A 21220-nucleotide genomic window follows, 5' to 3' on the forward strand; every position below is an offset into this window, starting at 1 on the left:
ATGACTTAGAACTGTCTCGTCTGTCTTCTCTTATCTAATTCAACAGACTCTCGCCTGCAGCACATCTGTGCTCCCCTCCTTCAGGGACATGGGGTGCATCTCAATGCTCTTTCAGGGGAGCTTTTCAGACATGGGGTTGCATCTCAATGCTTTTGCATGGCTTCCTTTTCCCTCATTACCACAAACAGATGAAGGGATTGAATAGGTATTTAATACACTTATTTAACCTGTGTTAGACCATGCCCCTTTTACTAGCGCCTCCCAAAAAGGGGGGAAAGACAAAAGACTAGGTATCAGCCATCATGACGACTCCACCTAGACCTCCAACAGGAGCCTGTTCCAATAGGACTTTTCCCCCGATAAAACAGTGATGGATATGCTAATGAGATTTGAGTGACAGCTGATTGAAGGGGAGTGATCCAAGTGGAGGGAAGATTGCTGCTGGGAATTGTGGGAGATCCGAGCAGACAAATCTACTCTAGAGAACACACAAAACAAGGGGATAAAATTGACAGCTTGGAATACAGGGCTCCAACCCCAACACAAATCAAATAAAATGTTATTTGTCACAGGCTATATACAAGTAGTACCGGTACCGAGTCAGTGTACTTGGGTAGTTGGGGTGATTTATTGTTGTAATATGTAGGTTTGGTTAGGTGAAAGCCTCCCCAGCTGCTACTGGACTGAAAGGTGATCTCAGTTCAAATTCATGTTTGCTCCAACGGTTTCAACGTCCTGGTTGCTTGTCTATGATATTGGATTGGGACTATTTTAGGGGCCTGCCTTTTTCTCTAATGTATGTGTACCATGGGAGGAACTGCCAGAGCAAGAACTACAATTGGTTTCTGGATCTCAGACACAGAACACTTGGAAAGACTGTCCGCTACCATGGCAACCAGACAGCAGTTGGTCCCAATAGTCTAAAGAGGCTTCCTCATCTCCTTTTCTTGGCTGATCTGACAACATGTGGAAGGTGAAAGCTAAGTATTGAATGCCTCCATACCATGATTGCTTTCACTTTTTCCAGTCAGTGCTGGTGCAGGAAAGGAGAAGACGTTTTATACTACGACCACATTGGGATTCACCCTATGGGCTGATTTGTTAGGGCACAATGTCACAGCACATCCAGACAGAAATGGAGTGTTAATAGGAGAGCCATTGTTCTCTGTCTTGTAGAATAGGGGATTTTACCAGCTTTGCAAATCGTTTCTATCTGCAGCCTTGAATCCCACAGAATAAGCCCTTGCACACTGAAGTGAAGATTGCAAAACTAGGCAGGGGGGATTCGAAGAGCTGAGCTCCTACCAGAGAGCTTGTGTTATACCTTTTCTTGATTCAGAAATAATATCTTGATATGCTCTTCAAGTTAAGGGTTCCCCATTATGATAATATGTTTCAAGGTCAAGGGCAATTTATTTATACTAATAAGAGAAATGGTGTGTCTGGTTAATCCACAGGCCATGTCAAAATATACTCAGATGACATTGTTTTGCAATGAAGGTCTATAGTAACTTCAACAGCACTCTGTAGGGTAGCACCAGGGTGTAGCCGGAGGACAGCTAGCTTCCGTCCTCCTCTGGGTACATTGACTTCAATACAAAACCTAGGAGGCTTGTAGGCCTCACCCCCTTAGACATACATGGTTATTATGACCACTTCCGGAGTACGTCCTGCAACCAATCAAAGCTTTTGCAACATAAATTGACATTCTGTCCATCCAATCACAGAATTATAGTCATTGAATTAACCTTGTGTTGTATTGGGATTGTGCCACAGAGCATTATGGGGGTTCAATGTGTTGAGAAGCTTTGTGACATTGTTGGATAGAGATGAAAAGTGATAGTTGAGCATTTTTGGGATATTATTCAATTCAAATTTGTTTTTTCAAATTACAGGACACGGAGGAGGTATATTATACATTATTTTCTTGGTTTTAAAACTACATTTATGTGTCCAGTTAGTGCAATTTATAAAAAAAATATTTCTCCGCCAGAATGTTAGAATGGCCAACACTGATGAAAATGTTGTGGACTTTTCGTTGAAGAACCCCTTTCATTCTCTGGGGTACACAGAAAAGGTGCAAATTAAAAGCAAGGGTCGACCTCTGACCTCTGTTCAAAACCAACTGGTTTCAAAAGTATAGCTGGTTAACAGGGAGCCTGTCATCAAGCCGCCTGTATTGCTAGCCTGCTTTTTGGAAAGTCTGAGCATTGGTCGAAAAGGGGGTACAGTGACCTGAAGAGCATCGATCGTTCAGCTAAACGGCAAAACAAAAGAAGGGAGCATATGAATGCCGACATCAGATTCAAGCTTCTGGGAAAAAGCTGCATCGATAGAGGACACGGTGAGAGGGAAAGTTCTGCCAACAAGGGCAACTACATGGAGCTTGCAGAGGTAATTGCACGTTACAATGCTTTACTTGCTGAACATATTGAACGTTCAACTGTCTTTTCTAGGATGTCGAAAACAATTCCAAATGATTAGATAGCTTCCATCGCATCATCCAAAAAATGTTGATTAAAGAGAGATGTTGAAGCGGCGCATTTCTTCGCGTGCGCTCAAGTAGGCTTTCCACTTTCCTCCGGTATTTACTTAGCAAAGATGAAAACACATAATCACATAGGTTAAAATAATTAGTCTTTGACGATTTTTGAAACACACTGTCGTTTCCGTGCGTTCCGCTCCTATACCGTGGGTCTCCCATCCTCCTCCATTTTTCAAGTCACCAGCCTCCACTGCTGTTAATCTATGCCTCTGTCATGCTTATCCATTGGACTTGGCCCTACAAGGAGATCCCACCACTGCCACCAATTTACCTGCTCCAATGTACAGTACATAGGGACTAGTAAGTAAGATGTCTTATGTAATTAGCTACACTATGTTCTAATACCCGTAGCTGTTGTGTTTAAGGAACTGGAAAACACCAGATGAAGAATACCTGAAATGTGAAAAACCCAAATAGAATATTGGATCTGTAAGAACATCAGCTCCTTATGTAATATGCAGAAAATGGTGCTGCATGACACATCCCTGTACAAGTGCTGAACACATTGTAATGGTCGCTGTTCAGTTGGTTTCACTTCATTTGGGTGCTTTGTTCTGTATGAAATGACTTGCGGTGCAAAGCCTGCGCCGAGTCTAATTGGTAATATTTCCACACAGATCTGTCTCTCTCTGCTCTGACTGAATGTCTAATAATAATTCTGTAAAGGGATGCTTCTTTCCTCATTAACACCATTCCTCTTGGAAATTCCTCGCTATAGCAGCAGCCTAAGCTGGTAATTACACAAACCTTTTCCCCTCTGTATCAACAGGGATCCAAGTTTCCAGTAGAATTGAAAACTGTGGCTCAATGCAATCCTGAAGGCAATTTTCCACCGGCCAAGCTTCTTAAGGCCCTTTATGGACAGCACAATGGGCGATTCTGGGAGATTTTTTCATCCCAAATCATCCGTATAATAATTACCACCAGCTATCTTCGTTCTCATATTAATTTAGCTGATATAACTCACTCTAGCCAATACTTATAAATACATATTCACAGTGACAATTACAACAAATGGGCAGGAGGAGTGTTTAATCGGTAACCCACACTTTGCTTTAGAATATGCAAAGATCAGTGCATTATAGAGCCGGTGGAGTGTAGGAGTCAGAGGGAGAATCAAACCCCATCCTCCACCATGCCTGGATCATATTTTACATAAAGCTGTTATGATTACATTTAAATGAGAGAGGATGCTGCAGCGAAGCGCCACTGTGACCTTGTGAATAGATTTGTAGAGAGCAAGATTGAGTAGGCTACCCCGTGACTGATCTGCATCTGTCTGTCTGTCTGTCTGTCTGTCTGTCTGTCTGTCTGTCTGTCTGTCTGTCTGTCTGTCTGTCTGTCTGTCTGTCTGTCTGTCTGTCTGTCTGTCTGTCTGTCTGTCTGTCTGTCTGTCTGTCTGTCTGTCTGTCTGTCTGTCTCACCCGTCTCTCCCGCCTGCACGCGGTCTACACGTGGTCCGACCATCTTAACGGTCCCTGACAGGAAGGAACCATTACATATTTAGGACCCTAATTTGAGCAAATTTGCTACAGCAGGAAAATAATCCTGCAGCAACAGGAAGTGTGAATTATTATGTGGATTATAATTCATGGATATTTTTGTAGGGGTTGATACATTTTTCGTTCGGGAAAATCAAGTCTGAAATTTATAGTGGAAATTACAAACTTCAGAAGCTTTTAAACCTTGAATACACAACTATTTTTATTTCCTGCTTTGCAGGAACATTTTCATCAATAAAAGTGTCATCAAATTAAGATCCTACATCTGTTTACTGCAATGCCGTGGTTTCAGCAGCATCCTTAACACTCTCCCTGTTGAGATTATAATCCGTCCATCTTTCAACATCACTATTACAGCATTCTGTAGCTTCATTCACCCTCTAACTTCCCCCCATATCTCACGGAGGACAAGTGTACAGGACAGGCAGACTAAATATCCTTGGCACAGATTTACATGAAAAGCTACTGCTCACAACAGGGTCACATAATGTAAGAGATGGGCGGTGTGGATGGACTGTTGAACAGGAAGTTGGCCTACAGTGTACATGTTAATCTATAGATCTGTTTTTGCGTTGTACATGTTAATCTATAGATCTGTTTTTGCGTGTCAAGAGTTGAACTAGTAATGGCTTGTTGATGACTTACATTCTATTCCGTCTTGTGTGTAACAAAAGGGGGGATAGTGAACCGCCTTATTACTGTAATGACCAGTCGGACCACCAGAGACTGTGTACAGCCATCGTCTGCATTGTCCTCAACCTTAACCACTATTTGGTTTTCCATCCTATTAAAAACCAAATAGGGCACTATGGAGGCATCCTCTGCTAGATAGTTAAAACATTCCCATTTGAATCAAATCAATCAAAGTGCAATTATCAATTTTGGAACTGCATATAGATTGGCGTTCCCAGTGCTTACATGCTACCCAACTGTACAGACATCACAATCAATTAAAAAGGTTAAATGGGAGAAAGAGACAATGGTTATTGGGTTCAGTTTAAGTACCAAGGCCCTGAGGTGAACATTCAGAACAGACCCTTCATATGACCACTATAGGTCAGGAGAACAATGTAACAGCAAGGCTATAGACAATCATTATACACTGCCCGCAATCTCTGTAGCATCTCTGTTGTGTAGTCTGAGAGGATAAAACAGAATTATGCGTGAGACACATCTGCTTACAGAGTCAAAACAGTGATGAGTGATGACTTCCTGTCTGATATGTCACGGTTGAGCAATCACATGTTGGAAGACTGCAGCGGCCCACAATAAGCTCATACATCAGCGAACGGTAGTAGCCTATGAACAGTGAGTGTATTGGAACAAACAGGGGCGCTGTGGCGCTCACACACATTGTCCTGCTTTAAGCGGTACTTAATGAACATTCTATTGCTACAGTACGTTTCTACTGCACCATCATTGATATGAATGAGCCTGATATCCACATGCTGTACTTACATTTACATTACATTTAAGTCATTTAGCAGACGCTCTTATCCAGAGCGACTTACAAAATGGTGCATTCACCTTATGATATCCAGTGGAACAACCACTTTACAATAGTGCATCTAAATCTTTTAAGGGGGGGGGGGGGGGGGGGTTAGAAGGATTACTTTATCCTATCCTAGGTATTCCTTAAAGAGGTGGGGTTTCAGGTGTCTCCGGAAGGTGGTGATTGACTCCGCTGTCCTGGCGTCGTGAGGGAGCTTGTTCCACCATTGGGGTGCCAGAGCAGCGAACAGTTTTGACTGGGCTGAGCGGGAACTGTGCTTCCTCAGAGGTAGGGGGGGCAGCAGGCCAGTGGTGGATGAACACAGTGCCCTTGTTTGGGTGTAGGGCCGGATCAGAGCCTGAAGCTATGGAGGTGCCGTTCCCTTCACAGCTCCGTAGGCAATCACCATGGTCTTGTAGCGGATGCGAGCTTCAACTGGAAGCCAGTGGAGAGAGCGGAGGAGCGGGGTGACGTGAGAGAACTTGGGAAGGTTGAACACCAGACGGGCTGCGGCGTTCTGGATGAGTTGTAGGGGTTTAATGGCACAGGCAGGGAGCCCAGCCAACAGCGAGTTGCAGTAATCCAGACGGGAGATGACAAGTGCCTGGATTAGGACCTGCGCCGCTTCCTGTGTGAGGCAGGGTCGTACTCTGCGAATGTTGTAGAGCATGAACCTACAGGATCGGGTCACCGCCTTGATGTTAGTGGAGAACGACAGGGTGTTGTCCAGGATCACGCCAAGGTTCTTAGCACTCTGGGAGGAGGACACAAGGGAGTTGTCAACCGTGATGGCGAGATCATGGAACGGGCAGTCCTTCCCCGGGAGGAAGAGCAGCTCCGTCTTGCCGAGGTTCAGCTTGAGCTGGTGATCCGTCATCCACACTGATATGTCTGACAGACATGCAGAGATGCGATTCGCCGCCTGGTTATCAGACGGAACTGTAAGAACTGTACTTATTATAAGGAATCACGTGTTGATATTGTGCTTGAATAGATGGGCTTGCTAAAGAATCTGTGCTTGCATTATGGCAAGACTAATTGGAGAAGAGTATTTATGAAGGTTTTATAGATTGTTACATTAGACCACCTACAGTAACGTGTTGCCAGGTAACCGTCGTGGTTTTAATCATTCACTCAGTCACGATGTGAAAGCCCCACATTTCATGTGACATCGATGTTCTGTAGGTTGATATGTACTGTCACCTTGTTATCGTGACACATACTGTATGTATTAACCTGTGGCTCAGTTGGTAGAGCATGGTGTGTGCAACGCCAGGGTTGTGGGTTCGATTCCCACGGGGGGCCAGTACAAAAAAATGCATGAAATGTATGCATTCACTACTGTAAGTCGCTCTGGATAAGAGCGTCTGCTAAATGACTAAATTGTAAAATTGTAAAGCTGCAGCACAAACAATACAAACACTACTATAGACCTTCTGCTTCTTTCCCATTTTACCCTGTGAGACCCAAACATAGATCCAAACGAGGAAAACATTTCACTACCCTTCAAAAATACCTGGAATACGCCTCTGATTATGAAAATAATAATACATATTTTAAAAATCAATTTGTAGAATTTTCTGGAAACGTTGCAACATTGGGCTTAAATGGTAGAAAAATTTGAAATTCAACTAAAATCCCATCAAAATGGAGCAAAAGTATTTACATGTGAAGGAACATATTGTGTAATGATATAAACATCTGAAATGAAGTCATATTTTTTCTGAAATAGACAAATTGATCAACTTTACAAATTCAATTTTTTAAAACATTTTGCTGTCAGAAACATACACTACTGTTCATTAAATAGTACCCTGCAAAACACCAGTCTCAACGTCAACAGTAAAGAGGCAAATCTGTGGTTGCTGGCCTTCTAGGCAGAATTGCAAAGAAATAGCCATATCTCAGACTGGCCAATAAAAATTGAACATTAGGATGGGCAAAAGAAAACAGACACTGGACAGAGGAACTCTGCCTACAAGGCCAGCATCCCGGAGTCGCCTCCTCACTGTTGACGTTGAGACTGGTGTTTTGCCGGTACTATTTAATGAAGCTGCCAGTTGAGGACCAGTGAGGCGTCTGTTTCTCAAACTAGACACTTTAATGTACTTGTCCTCTTGCTCAGTTGTGCACCGGGGCCTCCCACTCCTCTTTCTATTCTGGTTAGGGCCAGTTTGTTCTGTTCTGTGAAGGGAGTAGTACACAGCGTTGTACGAGATCTTCAGTTTCTTGGCAATTTCTCTCATGGAATAGCCTTCATTTTTCAGAACAAGAATAGACTGACGAGTTTCAGAAGAAAATTATTTGTTTCTGGCTATTTTGAGCCTGTAATCGAACCCACAAATGCTGATGCTCCAGATACTCAACTAGTCTAAAGAAGGACAGTTTTATTGCTTCTTTAATCAGAACAACAGTTTTCAGCTGTGCTAACATAATTGCAAAAGGGTTTTCTAATGATCAATTAGCTTTTTAAAGTGATAAACTTTGATTAGCTAACACTACGTGCCATTGGAACACAGGAGTGATGGTTGCTGATTATGGGCCTCTGTACACCTATGTAGATATTCCATAAAGAAATCAGCCGTTTCCAGCTACAATAGTCATTTACAACGTTAACAATTTCTACACTGTATTTCTGATCAATTTGATGTTATTTTAATGGACAAAATATGTGCTTTTCTTTCAAAAACAAGGACATTTCTATGTGACCCCAAACTTTTGAACGGTGGTGTATCTTTTTGAAAGGATCAAGTATTCTGGGGTTTTTCCTATGTATGGAGAACATCTAAGTTACTTTCAGTAATATTTGGTTGTCCTTTCTGGCTTCATCTGGAGAGAGAACCTCCTATCTTACTTCTTTACCATATAAGGAATGGTCGTCACGGCAGTATTCTGACCTCACAATCCACACCTTTTTTAAAAGATATATTCATTTCTGTTATTTTGATGTGTAGAGGAGGCATCGAATTTACTCTTGAAGTATTTGGTTGTACATATTTTTAGAATATTGGAAGGAAAACAATCCCTCTAATGTTTCTATCAGTATATTAATGTAGCCCTGTGTGTCAGTTTAAACCCTTTTCTATCAGTATATTAATGTAGCCCTGTGTGTAAGGTCAAACCCTTTTCTATCAGTATATTAATGTAGCCCTGTGTGTCAGGTCAAACCCTTTTCTATCAGTATATTAATGTAGCCCTGTGTGTCAGGTCAAACCCTTTTCTATCAGTATATTAATGTAGCCCTGTGTGTCAGGTCAAACCCTTTTCTATCAGTATATTAATGTAGCCCTGTGTGTCAGTTTAAACCCTTTTCTATCAGTATATTAATGTAGCCCTGTGTGTCAGGTCAAACCCTTTTCTATCAGTATATTAATGTAGCCCTGTGTGTCAGGTCAAACCCTTTTCTATCAGTATATTAATGTAGCCCTGTGTGTCAGGTCAAACCCTTTTCTATCAGTATATTAATGTAGCCCTGTGTGTCAGGTCAAACCCTTTTCTATCAGTATATTAATGTAGCCCTGTGTGTCAGTTTAAACCCTTTTCTATCAGTATATTAATGTAGCCCTGTGTGTCAGGTCAAACCTTTCAGCCCAATGTTGGGTTTCTTCAACATTTCCAAAGCGACCTCTATCTCAGGTTCAGATCGTTTGCTTCCCTCTGTATTTTTTTTCTTCATAATCATTACATATTAAAGAAGACAGGGAAAAAGATTTCATGTAATGGCCTACAACATATCCTTGTGTAGGGGACTAGTCTGATGTCAGACGAGTGGACCATGTTTCTACCGTTTCAGAGGCTGCTGATGCCAACATTTATCCTACTGACACAATACTACACAGAGATACATGTGGGTCGAAGGAGATGAACTAGGTAGTGATGAAGGAGATGAACTAGGTAGTGATGAAGGAGATGAACTAGGTAGTGATGAAGGAGATGAACTAGGTAGTGATGAAGGAGATTAACCAGGTAGTGATGAAGGAGATGAACTAGGTAGTGATGAAGGAGATGAACTAGGTAGTGATGAAGGAGATGAACTAGGTAGTGATGAAGGAGATGAACTAGGTAGTGATGAAGAAGATGAACTAGGTAGTGATGAAGGAGATGAACTAGGTAGTGATGAAGGAGATGAACTAGGTAGTGATGAAGGAGATGAACTAGGTAGTGATGAAGGAGATGAACTAGGTAGTGATGAAGGAGATGAACTAGGTAGTGATGAAGGAGATGAACTAGGTAGTGATGAAGGAGATGAACTAGGTAGTGATGAAGGAGATGAACTAGGTAGTGATGAAGGAGATTAACCAGGTAGTGTTGAATAGGATTTTTTTTTAGATTAGAACGCAATTTAGGAAACTTATTTTTGCATATTTGGGTCTCACAGTGTTACAAAATAGCAGTGGGGTGAAACCAGTGGAAGAGAAGTCTCTTTCCAGTCTCGCCTATTTTAGGGAGCCTCGTGTACAGTAACCAACAGTGTAGTGTGTGTCTCTAAGCAAAAACAGCCTCAACTTCACCAGCTAGAGGTGGCAGCTTGTGGCTTGCAGGCAGCTGCTGTACTGTACTTCTATAGGAGGTAGAAGAGTCTCTATAGATTTCTACTGTGTGCCAGAGCACTGCAGCCAGGCAGAATTATGAGGGATGCAAATAATGCAGGCTGGAAGGATGAAAGGATGACACACACACACACACACACACACACACACACACACACACACACACACACACACACACACACACACACACACACACACACACACGCACACACACACACACACACACACACACACACACACACACACACACACACACACACACACACACACACACACACACACACAGAGAGAGAGAGAGAACGGATGAGAGGCTGGGGTGTTTGACCTACATACAAATGGGACAAAAAGCCTTCCCTGGAACCTGTGGGTGAAATGAAACACCATTCTTTCAACCCCAGAGGGAACACAGCAAATTCATTGTGATTGAATGAGGTTTGACCTCCGGAAGCAAATCAGTGTCAGGCTAGACGGCGTGTTTAGGGTCTTTATAAAGAGGCGTGCTAACAAGGACAGATTAGTTGGAGCTACAATAAGCATGGTGGTGGAGGAGCACTCTGACAGGAACACACAGCAGGCACGCTCCATCACACACACACCCCAACACTAGTAATATGACACACCTTTTAAAATACTTCTGGAAACAGCAGGGACACAGGAGCACATGAGAGACTCACATACAGAGACATTCATGCACACACACAAAGAGAAACAGTTATACACAGACACACACCGTACTCACACCTAGACACACCGTACACACACACACACAGACACACACCGTACTCACACAGACACACCCGTACACACACACACAGACACACCGTACACACACACACAGACACACACCGTACTCACACCTAGACACACCGTACACACACACAGACACACACCGTACTCACACAGACACACACCGTACTCACACACACAGACACACCATACACACACACACAGACATACTGTACACACAGACACACACAGACACACTGTACACACAGACACACACAGACACACCGTACTCACACATAGTCACACCGTACACTCACACACACACAGACACACCGTACTCACACAGACACACTGTACACTCACACAGACACACACCGTACTCACACACAGACACACGGTACACACGGTACACACGGTACACACGGTACACACACACACACACACACACACACACACACACACACACACACACACACACACACACACACACACACACACACACACACACACACACACACACACACACACACGGTACACACACAGACACACCATACACACACAGACACACCGTACACACACACAGACACATGGTACACACACAGACACACCATACACACACAGACACACCATACACACAGACACACCGTACACACACAGACACACGGTACACACACACAGACACACGGTACACACACACAGACACACCATACACACAGACACACCATACACACAGACACACGGTACACACACACAGACACACCGTACACACACAGACACACCATACACACAGACACACCGTACTCACACCTAGTCACACCGTACACTCACACACACACAGACACACCGTACTCACACCTAGACACACTGTACACTCACACACACACAGACACACCGTACTCACACAGACACACTGTACACTCACACCGACACACACCGTACTCACACACAGACACACGGTACACACGGTACACACGGTACACACACACACACACACACACACACACACACACACACACACACACACACACACACACACACACACACACACACACACACACACACACACACACACACACACACACGGTACACACACAGACACACCATACACACACAGACACACCGTACACACACACAGACACATGGTACACACACAGACACACCATACACACACAGACACACCATACACACAGACACACCGTACACACACAGACACACGGTACACACACACAGACACACGGTACACACACACAGACACACCATACACACAGACACACCATACACACAGACACACGGTACACACACACAGACACACCGTACACACACAGACACACCATACACACAGACACGCCATACACACAGACACACCATACACACACACAGACACACGGTACACACACACAGACACACCATACACACAGACACACCGTACACACAGACAGACACACCATACACACAGACACACCATACACACAGACACACCATACACACAGACACACCATACACACAGACACACCGTACACACAGACACGCCATACACACAGACACACCATACACACACACAGACACACGGTACACACACACAGACACACCATACACACAGACACACCATACACACAGACACACGGTACACACACACAGACACACCGTACACACACAGACACACCATACACACAGACACGCCATACACACAGACACACCATACACACACACAGACACACGGTACACACACACAGACACACCATACACACAGACACACCGTACACACAGACAGACACACCATACACACAGACACACCATACACACAGACACACCATACACACAGACACACCATACACACAGACACACCGTACACACAGACACGCCATACACACAGACACACCATACACACACACAGACACACGGTACACACACACAGACACACCATACACACAGACACACCGTACACACACAGACACACCATACACACAGACACGCCATACACACAGACACGCCATACACACACACAGACACACGGTACACACACACAGACACACCATACACACAGACACACCGTACACACAGACAGACACACCATACACACAGACACACCATACACACAGACACACCATACACACAGACACACCATACACACAGACACACCGTACACACAGACACACCGTACACACACAACATACAGGTACAAACTGGTGCACATATGCAAACACACACACACACACACACACACACACACACCACCCACACACACACACACACACACACACACACACACACACACACACACACACACACACACACACACACACACACACACACACACACACACACACACACCATACACACCATACACACACACACACACACACACACACACCATACACACCATACACACACACCATACACACACACACACACACACACACACACACACACACACCACACACACACACACACACACACACACACACACACACACACACACACACACACACACACACACACACACACACACAGTAGCCTACATGTATGCTCTTACACATTTAAATAAATGGCAGCATCCAGATGACAGAACAAACCTGGTCCTGAATCCAATTCAGTAGAATGATCAAACATCCCATCCCTCCCTCTCTCTCTCCCTTTACCCCTTTCAATACGTACCATTTGTCCAGACAAATATTTTCCTTCCAATTCTGCCCCAACACTGCACCATGATGAGCCTGTCTCTGTGGCTCAGTGCTGGAAACCCACAGAACAGAGGAGGCTACTTACCAGGACTGTCATGCACAGAATTCTAATTTAAGCTGCTCCACGTTGCCAAGGAAATCCAAAATGCCTCAGAGAGCAGGGCAGAGATTGAAGAGGCCATTGAAAGGAGGATTCAAAGGGAGAAATGGGATACCCGAGGCGAGATAAAAGGAGGTGAGTCCTCGGTGAGGAGCATGGGAGATGCCTGGGTCCTCCAGATGCTCTAAATCCACCTCCACTGATAGGCTTGCATGTAAACACAGGCTCCGGTGTCTCAGACACTCTAACATACATGCTGCACCGAGCTGAGTGAGACAGAGAGTGGGAGAGGGGAGAGGGGAGAGAGGGAGAGGGGAGAGAGATAGAGGGAGGGGCCGCTGCTGAACAAGGTGCAGGGAGGAGCTGCAATGCATTGGAAGGAAGGGAGGGAGGGAGGGAGGGAGGGAGGGAGGGAGGGAGGGAGGGAGGGAGGGAGGGAGGGAGGGAGGGATGCTCTCTGATTGCATTGGCGATATGTTATGCTGTTTACTTGAACGTCCCCATTTCCAGCTGGATTCAAATGAACTGGGGAGCTGCAGAAAGAGGGTTGTGAAAGACTGAATGTGAAAAATAAAATGATTAATGGAATATGGGGATAGAGGAAGATGGGTATAGAGGAAGATGAGGATATAGGAAGATGGGGATAGAGGAAGATGGGGATAGAGGAAGATGGGGATAGAGGAAGATGAGGATAGAGGAAGATGGGGATAGAGGAAGATGGGTATAGAGGAAGATGAGGATATAGGAAGATGGGGATAGAGGAAGATGGGTATAGAGGAAGATGGGGATAGAGGAAGATGAGGATAGAGGAAGATGGGGATAGAGGAAGATGGGGATAGAGGAATATGAGTATAGAGGAAGATGAGGATAGAGGAAGATGGGGATAGAGGAAGATGGGGATAGAGGAAGATGAGGATATAGGAAGATGGGGATAGAGGAAGATGGGTATAGAGGAAGATGAGGATAGAGGAAGATGGGGATAGAGGAAGATGAGTATAGAGGAAGATGAGGAAGATCGAAAAAGGATATGTGGAAGAGGGTGAGAGATGGAAAGAAAGAGGGAAGGGGTAGGGAGAGGGAGAGGGGGAGGCAGAGGGAGACAGAGCGGGAGGGAGGGAGGGAGGTAGGTAGGTAGGGAGACAGAGAGGGAGGGAGGGAGGGAGGTAGGTAGGGAGACAGAGAGGGAGACAGAGAGGGAGGTAGGGAGACAGAGAGGGAGGTAGGGAGACAGAGAGGGAGGTAGGGAGACAGAGAGGGAGGTTAGGGAGACAGAGAGGGAGGGAGGGAGACAGAGAGGGTGAGAGATGGAAAGAAAGAGGGAAGGGGTAGGGAGACAGAGAGGGAGGGAGGTAGAGGGTGCTATCCTAAAACAAGAAAGGGGAAGGGAGACAGAGAGGGAGGGGGGTGGGTGCTCTCCTAAAACAGGGGCAACAATGTAACAAATTAACTTCTATATCCCCACACTTCATCTGATTTACTGTAGGGATGTGAGTGGGGATGAGTGGGTTAATGGGAGGAATATGAGCATGTCATTGTATTAGTGGAGTGGGGATGAGTGGGTTAATGGGAGGAATATGAGCATGTCATTGTATTAGTGGAGTGGGAATGAGTGGGTTAATGGGAGGAATATGAGCATGTCATTGTATTAGTGGAGTGGGAATGAGTGGGTTAATGGGAGGAATATGAGCATGTCATTGTATTAGTGGAGTGGGAATGAGTGGGTTAATGGGAGGAATATGAGCATGTCATTGTATTAGTGGAGTGGGAATGAGTGGGTTAATGGGAGGAATATGAGCATGTCATTGTATTGGTGGAGTGGGAATGAGTGGGTTAATGGGAGGAATATGAGCATGTCATTGTATTAACAGAGAAAGAAAAGAGAAGAGGAAGAGATTAGTGCCCTGGCTCTGGGTTTTATTCCGCGCCCCAGACTCCTCCATCATTTCCTGTCACTAGTGGATGATGAATACTACCTATTATACATAGAACAGTAATCATGAGGCACGCGGACCTTTGGAGTGTGACAGGAAGGCAGGCAGGCAGGCAGATCACTGAAGTGCTGCCTGGGGGGCAATGAGAGACACAGGGTTCTTGAGGTGAAGGGTGGGTGGTTGTGGGTAGTTTTGGGGCACTTAGACTGGTAGGGATTGGTAAAAGAGATTCAGGGCAGTGTGTGTTTGTTTGAGATTAACATTGAAATGACCAGGGGGTTGGATGGTACTATAGGAGGAGGATATTGATGGCAGGGGGTTGGTAGGTTGGTACTATAGGAGGAGGGTATTGATGGCAGGGGGTTGGTAGGTTGGTACTATAGGAGGAGGGTATTGATGGCAGGGGGTTGGTTGGTTGGTTGGTACAATAGGAGGAGGGTATTGATGGCAGGGGGTTGGTTGGTACTATAGGAGGAGGGTATTGATGGCAGGGGGTTGGTTGGTTGGTACTATAGGAGGAGGGTATTGATGGCAGGGGGTTGGTTGGTTGGTACTATAGGAGGAGGGTATTGATGGCAGGGGGTTGGTTGGTTGGTACTATAGGAGGAGGATATTGATGGCAGGGGGTTGGTTGGTACAATAGGAGGAGGGTATTGATGGCAGGGGGTTGGTTGGTACTATAGGAGGAGGGTATTGATGGCAGGGGGTTGGTAGGTTGGTCCTATAGGAGGAGGGTATTGATGGCAGGGGGTTGGTTGGTACTATAGGAGGAGGGTATTGATGGCAGGGGGTTGGTAGGTTGGTACTATAGGAGGAGGGTATTGATGGCAGGGGGTTGGTTGGTTGGTTGGTTGGTTGGTACTATAGGAGGAGGGTATTGATGGCAGGGGGTTGGTAGGTTGGTACTATAGGAGGAGGGTATTGATGGCAGGGGGTTGGTTGGTCCTATAGGAGGAGGGTATTGATGGCAGGGGGTTGGTAGGTTGGTACTATAGGAGGAGGGTATTGATGGCAGGGGGTTGGTTGGTTGGTTGGTACTATAGGAGGAGGGTATTGCTGGCAGGGGGTTGGTTGGTACTATAGGAGGAGGGTATTGATGGCAGGGGGTTGGTTGGTTGGTCCTATAGGAGGAGGGTATTGATGGCAGGGGGTTGGTAGGTTGGTCCTAGAGGAGGAGGGTATTGATGGCAGGGGGTTGGTTAGTTGGTCCTATAGGAGGAGGGTATTGATGGCAGGGGGGTTGGTAGGTTGGTACTATAGGAGGAGGGTATTGATGGCAGGGGGTTGGTAGGTTGGTCCTATAGGAGGAGGGTATTGATGGCAGGGGGTTGGTTGGTTGGTACTATAGGAGGAGGGTATTGATGGCAGGGGGTTGGTTGGTTGGTACAAAAGGAGGAGGGTATTGATGGCAGGGGGTTGGTTGGTTGGTACTATAGGAGGAGGGTATTGATGGCAGGGGGTTGGTAGGTTGGTCCTGTAGGAGGAGGGTATTGATGGCAGGGGGTTGGTAGGTTGGTCCTATAGGAGGAGGGTATTGATGGCAGGGGGTTGGTTGGTTGGTACTATAGGAGGAGGGTATTGATAGCAGGGGGTTGGTTGGTTGGTACTAAGTTAGGAGGGTATTGATGGCAGGGGGGTTGGTAGGTTGGTCCTATAGGAGGAGGGTATTGATGGCAGGGGGTTGGTTGGTTGGTACTATAGGAGGAGGGTATTGATGGCAGGGGGTTGGTTGGTTGGTACTATAGGAGGAGGGTATTGATGGCAGGGGGTTGGTAGGTTGGTCCTGTAGGAGGAGGGTATTGATGGCAGGGGGTTGGTAGGTTGGTCCTATAGGAGGAGGGTATTGATGGCAGGGGGTTGGTTGGTTGGTACTATAGGAGGAGGGTATTGATGGCAGGGGGTTGGTTGGTTGGTACTATAGGAGGAGGGTATTGATGGCAGGGGGTTGGTTGGTCCTATAGGAGGAGGGTATTGATGGCAGGGGGTTGGTTGGTTGGTCCTATAGGAGGAGGATATTGATGGCAGGGGGTTGGTTGGTTGGTACTATAGGAGGAGGGTATTGATGGCAGGGGGTTGGTTGGTACTATAGGAGGAGGGTATTGATGGCAGGGGGTTGGTTGGTTGGTCCTATAGGAGGAGGGTATTGATGGCAGGGGGTTGGTTAGTTGGTCCTATAGGAGGAGGGTATTGATGGCAGGGGGTTGGTTGGTTGGTACTAAGTTAGGAGGGTATTGATGCCAGGGGGGTTGGTAGGTTGGTCCTATAGGAGGAGGGTATTGATGGCAGGGGGTTGGTTGGTACTATAGGAGGAGGGTATTGATGGCAGGGGGTTGGTTGGTTGGTACTATAGGAGGAGGGTATTGATGGCAGGGGGTTGGTAGGTTGGTCCTGTAGGAGGAGGGTATTGATGGCAGGGGGTTGGTTGGTTGGTACTATAGGAGGAGGGTATTGATGGCAGGGGGTTGGTTGGTTGGTACTATAGGAGGAGGGTATTGATGGCAGGGGGTTGGTTGGTTGGTACTATAGGAGGAGGGTATTGATGGCAGGGGGTTGGTTGGTTGGTACTATAGGAGGAGGGTATTGATGGCAGGGGGTTGGTAGGTTGGTACTATAAGAGGAGGGTATTGATGGCAGGGGGTTGGTTGGTACTATAGGAGGAGGGTATTGATGGCAGGGGGTTGGTTGGTAATATAGGAGGAGGGTATTGATGGCAGGGGGTTGGTAGGTTGGTCCTGTAGGAGGAGGGTATTGATGGCAGGGGTTGGTAGGTTGGTCCTATAGGAGGAGGGTATTGATGGCAGGGGGTTGGTTGGTTGGTACTATAGGAGGAGGGTATTGATGGCAGGGGGTTGGTTGGTTGGTACTAAGTTAGGAGGGTATTGATGGCAGGGGGGTTGGTAGGTTGGTCCTATAGGAGGAGGGTATTAATGGCAGGGGGTTGGTTGGTTGGTACTATAGGAGGAGGGTATTGATGGCAGTGGGTTGGTTGGTTGGTACTATAGGAGGAGGGTATTGATGGCAGGGGGTTGGTAGGTTGGTCCTGTAGGAGGAGGGTATTGATGGCAGGGGGTTGGTAGGTTGGTCCTATAGGAGGAGGGTATTGATGGCAGGGGGTTGGTTGGTACTATAGGAGGAGGGTATTGATGGCAGGGGGTTGGTTGGTTGGTACTATAGGAGGAGGGTATTGATGGCAGGGGGTTGGTTGGTTGGTCCTATAGGAGGAGGGTATTGATGGCAGGGGTTGGTTGGAACTATAGGAGGAGGGTATTGATGGCAGGGGGTTGGTAGGTTGGTCCTATAGGAGGAGGGTATTGATGGCAGGGGGTTGGTTGGTACTATAGGAGGAGGGTATTGATGGCAGGGGGTTGGTAGGTTGGTACTATAGGAGGAGGGTATTGATGGCAGGGGGTTGGTTGGTTGGTTGGTTGGTACTATAGGAGGAGGGTATTGATGGCAGGGGGTTGGTAGGTTGGTACTATAGGAGGAGGGTATTGATGGCAGGGGGTTGGTTGGTCCTATAGGAGGAGGGTATTGATGGCAGGGGGTTGGTAGGTTGGTACTATAGGAGGAGGGTATTGATGGCAGGGGGTTGGTTGGTTGGTTGGTACTATAGGAGGAGGGTATTGCTGGCAGGGGGTTGGTTGGTACTATAGGAGGAGGGTATTGATGGCAGGGGGTTGGTTGGTTGGTACTATAGGAGGAGGGTATTGATGGCAGGGGGTTGGTTGGTTGGTCCTATAGGAGGAGGGTATTGATGGCAGGGGGTTGGTAGGTTGGTCCTATAGGAGGAGGGTATTGATGGCAGGGGGTTGGTTAGTTGGTCTTATAGGAGGAGGGTATTGATGGCAGGGGGGTTGGTAGGTTGGTACTATAGGAGGAGGGTATTGATGGCAGGGGGTTGGTAGGTTGGTCCTATAGGAGGAGGGTATTGATGGTAGGGGGTTGGTTGGTTGGTACTATAGGAGGAGGGTATTGATGGCAGGGGGTTGGTTGGTTGGTACAAAAGGAGGAGGGTATTGATGGCAGGGGGTTGGTTGGTTGGTACTATAGGAGGAGGGTATTGATGGCAGGGGGTTGGTAGGTTGGTCCTGTAGGAGGAGGGTATTGATGGCAGGGGGTTGGTAGGTTGGTCCTATAGGAGGAGGGTATTGATGGCAGGGGGTTGGTTGGTTGGTACTATAGGAGGAGGGTATTGATAGCAGGGGGTTGGTTGGTTGGTACTAAGTTAGGAGGGTATTGATGGCAGGGGGGTTGGTAGGTTGGTCCTATAGGAGGAGGGTATTGATGGCAGGGGGTTGGTTGGTTGGTACTATAGGAGGAGGGTATTGATGGCAGGGGGTTGGTTGGTTGGTACTATAGGAGGAGGGTATTGATGGCAGGGGGTTGGTAGGTTGGTCCTGTAGGAGGAGGGTATTGATGGCAGGGGGTTGGTAGGTTGGTCCTATAGGAGGAGGGTATTGATGGCAGGGGGTTGGTTGGTTGGTACTATAGGAGGAGGGTATTGATGGCAGGGGGTTGGTTGGTTGGTACTATAGGAGGAGGGTATTGATGGCAGGGGGTTGGTTGGTCCTATAGGAGGAGGGTATTGATGGCAGGGGGTTGGTTGGTTGGTCCTGTAGGAGGAGGGTATTGATGGCAGGGGGTTGGTAGGTTGGTCCTATAGGAGGAGGGTATTGATGGCAGGGGGTTGGTTGGTTGGTACTATAGGAGGAGGGTATTGATGGCAGGGGGTTGGTTGGTTGGTACTATAGGAGGAGGGTATTGATGGCAGGGGGTTGGTTGGTCCTATAGGAGGAGGGTATTGATGGCAGGGGGTTGGTTGGTTGGTCCTATAGGAGGAGGATATTGATGGCAGGGGGTTGGTTGGTTGGTACTATAGGAGGAGGGTATTGATGGCAGGGGGTTGGTTGGTACTATAGGAGGAGGGTATTGATGGCAGGGGGTTGGTTGGTTGGTCCTATAGGAGGAGGGTATTGATGGCAGGGGGTTGGTTAGTTGGTCCTATAGGAGGAGGGTATTGATGGCAGGGGGTTGGTTGGTTGGTACTAAGTTAGGAGGGTATTGATGCCAGGGGGGTTGGTAGGTTGGTCCTATAGGAGGAGGGTATTGATGGCAGGGGGTTGGTTGGTACTATAGGAGGAGGGTATTGATGGCAGGGGGTTGGTTGGTTGGTACTATAGGAGGAGGGTATTGATGGCAGGGGGTTGGTAGGTTGGTCCTGTAGGAGGAGGGTATTGATGGCAGGGGGTTGGTTGGTTGGTTGGTTGGTACTATAGGAGGAGGGTATTGATGGCAGGGGGTTGGTTGGTTGGTACTATAGGAGGAGGGTATTGATGGCAGGGGGTTGGTTGGTTGGTACTATAGGAGGAGGGTATTGATGGCAGGGGGTTGGTTGGTTGGTACTATAGGAGGAGGGTATTGATGGCAGGGGGTTGGTAGGTTGGTACTATAGGAGGAGGGTATTGATGGCAGGGGGTTGGTTGGTACTATAGGAGGAGGGTATTGATGGCAGGGGGTTGGTTGGTAATATAGGAGGAGGGTATTGATGGCAGGGGGTTGGTTGGTTGGTACTATAGGAGGAGGGTATTGATGGCAGGGGGTTGGTAGGTTGGTCCTGTAGGAGGAGGGTATTGATGGCAGGGGTTGGTAGGTTGGTCCTATAGGAGGAGGGTATTGATGGCAGGGGGTTGGTT

General features: G+C 46.9%; 1 protein-coding gene across 1 annotated transcript in view; it reads right to left on the bottom strand.

The window, feature by feature from the left end:
* The window catches only part of LOC106587771 (leucine-rich repeat and immunoglobulin-like domain-containing nogo receptor-interacting protein 1-B), a 30450-nt gene extending 16584 nt beyond the window's left edge, over positions 1–13866 (bottom strand). The window contains exon 1 of the mRNA XM_045708913.2: positions 13582–13866. Coding sequence (XP_045564869.1) covers positions 13582–13593 — 12 coding nt within the window. The 5' untranslated portion in view covers positions 13594–13866. The remainder of the gene's footprint in view (positions 1–13581) is intronic.
* Between the last annotated feature and the right edge of the window lie 7354 nt (positions 13867–21220).

The sequence above is a fragment of the Salmo salar genome, chromosome 26 (assembly GCF_965601325.2).
Source record: "Salmo salar chromosome 26, fSalSal1, whole genome shotgun sequence".
Taxonomy (NCBI): Eukaryota; Metazoa; Chordata; class Actinopteri; order Salmoniformes; family Salmonidae; genus Salmo; species Salmo salar.